This window comes from Ammospiza caudacuta, chromosome Z (genome assembly GCF_027887145.1).
Source record: "Ammospiza caudacuta isolate bAmmCau1 chromosome Z, bAmmCau1.pri, whole genome shotgun sequence".
In the NCBI taxonomy this organism is placed as follows: Eukaryota; Metazoa; Chordata; class Aves; order Passeriformes; family Passerellidae; genus Ammospiza; species Ammospiza caudacuta.
Window position 1 is genome coordinate 10,403,666 of NC_080632.1, and position 6,260 is coordinate 10,409,925.

Consider the following 6,260-nt stretch of genomic DNA (forward strand, 5'->3'; position numbering starts at 1 on the left):
CATTTTAAAACACAAGTGAAAGGTTCACTTCTTTCCTGCTTTTCTAACAGGTACTTGCAATATGGACTCAGTGACACATTATTTTCTTCCAATTGTACTTCAGTCATCATCTCACATGTAGCGACTAAGGATATTGGGCACCATATAGCCTGGGAATTTGTTACGGAAAATTGGCCACTTTTAAGTCAAGGGTAAGGAACAAGTTTTGGTTTCCTTTAATTTCTGTGGCTCTTTGGCTTCTTCCTCTCTTTTATGTTTGAGCTATGAAATTCAGGTGCAGATTTTCCTTCCAGGGATGGCTATTTGTAATGATTGATTCAATTGAGTATGCAGAGCAGAGTTTTCAGAAGATTCAACTCTGATCAGGGTTTAATGCCAAAGAATAGCTCATCAAACATAGAAGACTTTAAAAATTATTCTGTTAATGACTGTTTCTGTACTTTTAAGTACTCCTGGGAATCCTGACTCTAGAAGTGGGTTTATCTGCTGGGATTTTACAAGAGGGTGTAAATGCTGTAAATTGTGGGTATAAAATGCTGAAGTAAAATCCTCATATGTAAATTATTGGTAACACTAGAAAAGGCAAGTTGTAGCAGACTTGAGTCATATCAACTTGTTCCCTTACAGAGCTTTTCTGTGTTCCAAATTTATGAGAAATTTGCTGGAAAATTGTCCCCTTATTTTCAAACGAAAAGAATAGTGCAAGTGTTTTTTTGTATGCTACCCTCAAGATAGCAACAGGAACATCAGCTTGTTAGACACATTACCAGTTAGTTGTTTTAGCTCAGTTTGGCTGTATGGCCTCAGAGACATTATCTGTTTCATGCAAAGAATTCACTTTACCAAAGTACAAACACCAGATCTTTCTAGGACATGAAAACGAAGGGTAATTATTGAATTTTGTGCAGTTCAAATGTCTAAACTGAATATTAATGGTAGTTCTTCAAAAGAAGGAAAAGAGTCCATAGTTGCAAACTTCAGTTTGCATACTTAGTTGATACTTGCAGCATAGTAAATAATCACTAAATAGTGTGAGTATTTTCAAATGAGATGCAATTTAGTATATTTGCTAATGTGCCATTTAAAGGATCTTTATCTCAATTTTACAGATATGGGCATGAATTATTGCATGATGTACTAAAAGCCATGGGAAGATTTGTCAAAACAGATGTACAGATCCAAGAGGTAAACCAGAGAAGCATTTAGTCTCAACTTCTTGGCCAGTTTGTAAATACAAGTTTTGGTTCTTAAAAGCAATCATTGACCATAATGTTGATGTCTTCCAAACCTTCATGTTTCAAGCAGAATCTCCACAAATTCTATCAAAACTGTCTCATTTTCCTCTATGAAATCTGTCTGTAGAGACAACCTCTGCCATGATACCTACTGAAAATGTACCAGCATTTGGGCAGCTGGCCTGTTAGGTTGTCACACTGACATCTGTTTAATTCCTCATACTGTTCAATCACTGCTTACCCCAAATATTTACTTACTATTCTTCACTCCTCTCTTGTCTTTTGCCTATTAGACTGATGAGAAAGATTTCTTGTTCTGTGATTGTAGAACAGGCAGCACAAGAGGATTCTTCTACCCAACTAGTCCTAGAGAGTGTGGTACCACCAGTACCAGTGAAGTTGGCTGCATTTGAAAGGATTTTTAGAGGAACAGCAAAAGGGCACATTCTTGATATGTAAGGAGCTTTCCCGCGTTAGTGTAAATCAGTAACCTTGCCCCGGCTCCTCTTCAGTCTCTGTCATCTGCCCCTTTTCTGTGCAGTTCTGTCCAAAGTGTCTGTCAGGCACACAGTTGCTTGCTGCAAGTGAAGCTGTGTGTGAACTAAGCCCGTGTTTATTTCTTCAGTTGCAGGTTTTTTATAATGCTACTTTGGAAGAGGATGAGAGAGAGACTATTACTATGCTACTGGAATCTGCAAAACTTGAAAATATTGAAAGGAGAAAACTGCTAATCAAAATTGCCAACTGGTTAGAGAAGAACATAGATGATTGACTTGGAAAACAATTTCCAGTATATTATATGTGATTCACTATCATATTTGGTATTCATTATATGCTTCAATTAAACATAAAGCACATTTTTATGAGTGCTGTGGTTGTCTTTCCACTGTAAAGTCTGGATAAAATGATTCACAAAGAAATCAAGGATTTAGTAAAAGAGGATATAAACATATTTGAATCTTATATCTAAAATAATTTCCCCCTGAATGAGGTCTTAAGGATGCATTGCTAATAATCTAACATATAGATAGAGTCTTGAATACTTTGGGGGTTTTCTTCTGAATATTCAAATAAAAGGTATGCTGCATATTTGTGGCAAAATAGCATAAGGAAACTGAAACAGTTTATATTCTGTTTTGTTTCATTTGTACAGTGGTCTATAACCTGTCTGTCTCCACTTCTATGCTCTTGAATTGCAAAGAGGACAATAGTTTAGAATAGTTCTGTGAAACATAAGCTTCATAATTACTTCATAATAGACCTGTATGGAGGAAAGGAGTACAGAATCCTCAAATTGTAATTTTAATTAAGAAATTAATGCCTTGTCATTCAAACTTCATTTTTTCTCAGCAGATCTGTACTTAAGGTGTCTACATTTGTGTTTGATTAGGAGATGCTTCTGAAGAGACCCTGCTAGTTATCTCCATTTAGCATGCTTCAGCCCCCAGAATGGTCTTGGAGTGTATGAACTGCATTATCTTTGGCTAAAATTTATCTTGGAGATGATGTGTGTGACATTTGAGGGTCATTTTGTCCATGGCACCAGTATGCAAAGTCTAGTCTAAACTAACTCTTCTGGAACATCACTGTTCTAACTGCACTGAGGTGCTCGCTGATCACAGAATCACTGAATATGCTGAGTTAGAAGGGACCCATCAGAATCACAGACTCCAAATGCTTTGCTGTAGATACAAGGTTAGTCACCTTGATTACACAGCATTTTGGAGGTAACAGGCTGAATTCAGCCTATTAGAATTAGCAAACAATATCAACTTGTGCTTTAAAAAAAGCATGGGATCCTCAGTCCATGCAAACAATTTATTTGTAGGGTAACAGTATTGTGACAAAATTACAGTACCGGCGATCAGTTAACATGTTATGGATCAGGAAACACTGTTACATGGGAATGCAGGAGACAAAATAAATCAGAATACTGATCTATGAAAAGACAAGAGTAAACTCCAGACATGTTAATACAAAGGATTTTTCACTGGTGCCCTCTAAATACATTTAGGAAAAATGTTGCCATGATGACTGTACTGAATTTCCTCTGCTTTCTATGGCTGCAAAGAAAAATTCAAACAATTTTGAGAGTGCATGAGAAGCCCTTTACTGTATGGAAATTACCCATATGGATGATACAAGTTTGTGCTGGAAACAACTGACCTCTTAGCATTTGATCTAGTTACGAGTAATACCAAAGAAAATTGCATGTATTCTTGCAAGTCTTCAATTTGACTGAGAGAGCAGGGGAAGCTGTCAAGGCTGTGGTGAATTACGGGGGTTTTATCATAGACTTTTTAGGATGTTTTGTAAGGGACCTTAAAGATGATGTAGGTCCAATCCCCCTGTCATGGCATGGGACACCTTCCACCAGACTGGGTTCTTCAAAGCACTGTCCAGCCTGGCCTTGAACACCTGCAGGGATGGGAAGTCCACAGCCTTCCTGGGGAACCTGTGTCAGTACTGAAGCTGTTTTGCTTCAGCATTTTCTGTGATTTCCAGTAGTTAATCACTGTCACTGTATGTCTCATGAGGTGGGTTAAGCAAAGCTCAAGAAACATCCCATAACTTCACCCTATGCCCAGCAGGTTCAAACCATTTCTCTCCAACCATGAGCAACCACACTGCCTTTCTAACCAGTCTTCCATGCTTTTGTCACTTTTTTCTTCATCCTACTGAACAAAACTTTTAATTTGAACCACCAATGTGTAAAGATTACTAGAAGAATTTAAAATAAGAAGATATTTTCAAATAATGGCTGCTGACTTAAGTCTGCCTCCCAGTGACAATCTATATATTTCAGAATTTCAGCACAGTTTTCATGGAAGAGGCAGAATGGTGAAGGTGATTGCTAGGCAAGCTGCCTGAGTAGGAGCAGATCTGAAACACTTCCAGAATCCACACATTTGCACTTGGTGGCATGTATCAGTGGCAGCTCTTGCTGCTGTTGAGTACAAGCTGAGTGCAGAGGTTTGCAGTGACAACTGGGAAATACAGCAGGGGAAGAAGAGGTGCATGGGACAAATCCAGGAAAAGCTGGGAAAGCTGCTTTATTGAGGAGAGAACTGGGGTGAAAATTTTCATTGGAAATGAATATGAGGACATCAGAAAATGAGCTTTAATACTACTTATGCAGACTGTGTAGGTGTCATGGGGCCTGTAGTTGTGAAGGTGTGCACATATGGGGCAATTTCCAGTAAAAATAGCTGTGTGTCTTTGATAGATAGGATGCATTCAGTAGGCCCTGAGTGGGGGGAAAAAAGTAGATATGATGTGAAAAGATCAGCTTTTTGTTTTAAGTCCTGCCCTCTGTCTTGAGAGTGAGGAAGTCACCAACCTACACTTATGCTGCCCGTACTGTATGTATGTGTGACAGGGCAGCAGAGTCGTGAGCTGGCAAGAATGCACACCAAGCCCAGTGGAGAGGGAGACTTCAGAGCTGCTTAAGCCAAGGTTCAAGAGCACCAGCCAACTTCTCCTCTGCACCTCCTGGCACAGTTATCTCGCTTCCCCACTGGTGGCTGTGCCCCCTTTCCCTCCTGGCACCTCAAGAACCTCCCAGGCAAGCGAGGAGAAGGCAGCTGGTTGTGGGGCCTGGCACAAACCCCACGCCATCTGTCTGCACTGATGGCACGTTGATGAGATGGGTGCAGCAGCCTGCGGCTTCTTTCAGGGTTGCTGGAAGTCCCAGAAGAGTGAGTATAGGGTAGTGAAAGGGAATGTGGGCCAAAATGCGAAAAAAATTAACTGAGTTCATGTGGCCTTGCCACACTCCTGCTGTGCAGTGACTCACAAAAGATAAAAAGAAATGTCATCTCTGCATCCCCTGGCTCAGAGGTGCAGGGGCTCCTCCACAGCCAGCTGTGATGTCTGGACACAGCCTCTTGGCCAAACCAATGGCACTTTGGTTCAGACACCAAAGGAAGGAAAGGTCTAGACCACGATCAGGTTAAAACTTCTCTGCTTCAAATTTATTCTCTGGTAGCCCATGCAGGAAAAGGGTGGCATGGTGAACATTGATGCCATAAACTTGGAAACTGGAAATATGTGATTAACACAGGAACAGCAGACTCATTTGTCAGGGAATAAAGGGGGCACAAGGAATCGCACCTTCACCTTTTCCATCACTTGTATTTGACTGTGAGCCAACTCCTTTATCCCATAAATAAGACAGCCTACGTGAACCTTCTCTCAGCTCTCTGCCTGCTCTCTTCTGTTGGCCCTGTTATACACACTAGTAAAGAACTGTTATCCCTATCCTCATATCTTCGCCCGAGGGCCCCCTAATTTCGAAATTATAATAATTTGGAGGGATGGGGTTTACATTCTCCATTCCAAAGGTGGCTCCTGCCTTCCCTATCAGACACCAGTCTTTCAATCCAAGGCAATTGGTAAGTGAGCAACATCATGCATAACCTTGTACCATAGCGCACTAAGACTGTGAATTGGTAACTTTGAATCATTATATCATCATATATCTTCTGCCCAGTAAATAACAGAATGAACCTATTGTTAAACAACCATTTGATAAGTTTCACTTTCACAGTATCTTACTTCAATAAAACCACTGTTGCTGCTATGGTTTTTAAGTTGTGGAAACCTTCCCTGGGTCAGAGGGGCTGTGAGCTCTGGTTTTTGGGGGGTCACTCTCTGTCCTTCTTTGTGATGGGATGAGACAAGGACCTGAGCAGGCAGAGGGAGAGGCTGACCTTGGCTGGCTGTGGGATACCCATTGTGATGCAGGAAGAATATGAGGGGAAAAAGCACATACGTTGAGAGAAAGACAGGGAGATCACTTACTGCCTATCATCAGAATCATGTTGTAGTTAAGGAATAGCACTCCCCAGTTTAGTGCTCCCACTGAGACTCCAAACCATGTGCTTCCTGTTCACTCCCTCCTTCCTCCTCCCTCTGCAGCTTGATGGAGAGGAGCGGAGGCACAAGAGGCAAGTATTACAGGTTGAGATATGAACAACTGACTGCAAACAGCAATGAGATATGAAAAAAACAGTAACAGGAACA

At 40.8% G+C, this 6,260-nt stretch overlaps 1 protein-coding gene across 1 annotated transcript in view; it reads left to right on the forward strand.

Annotated features, from left to right (window-relative positions):
• LVRN (laeverin) overlaps nt 1-2,082 on the forward strand; it is a 34,025-nt gene extending 31,943 nt beyond the window's left edge. Inside the window, exons 18-20 of the mRNA XM_058823815.1 lie at nt 51-191; nt 1,110-1,185; nt 1,861-2,082. Of these exons, the coding sequence (XP_058679798.1) occupies nt 51-191; nt 1,110-1,185; nt 1,861-2,007 (364 nt within the window). The 3' untranslated portion in view covers nt 2,008-2,082. The remainder of the gene's footprint in view (nt 1-50; nt 192-1,109; nt 1,186-1,860) is intronic.
• The last annotated feature ends 4,178 nt before the right edge of the window (nt 2,083-6,260 follow it).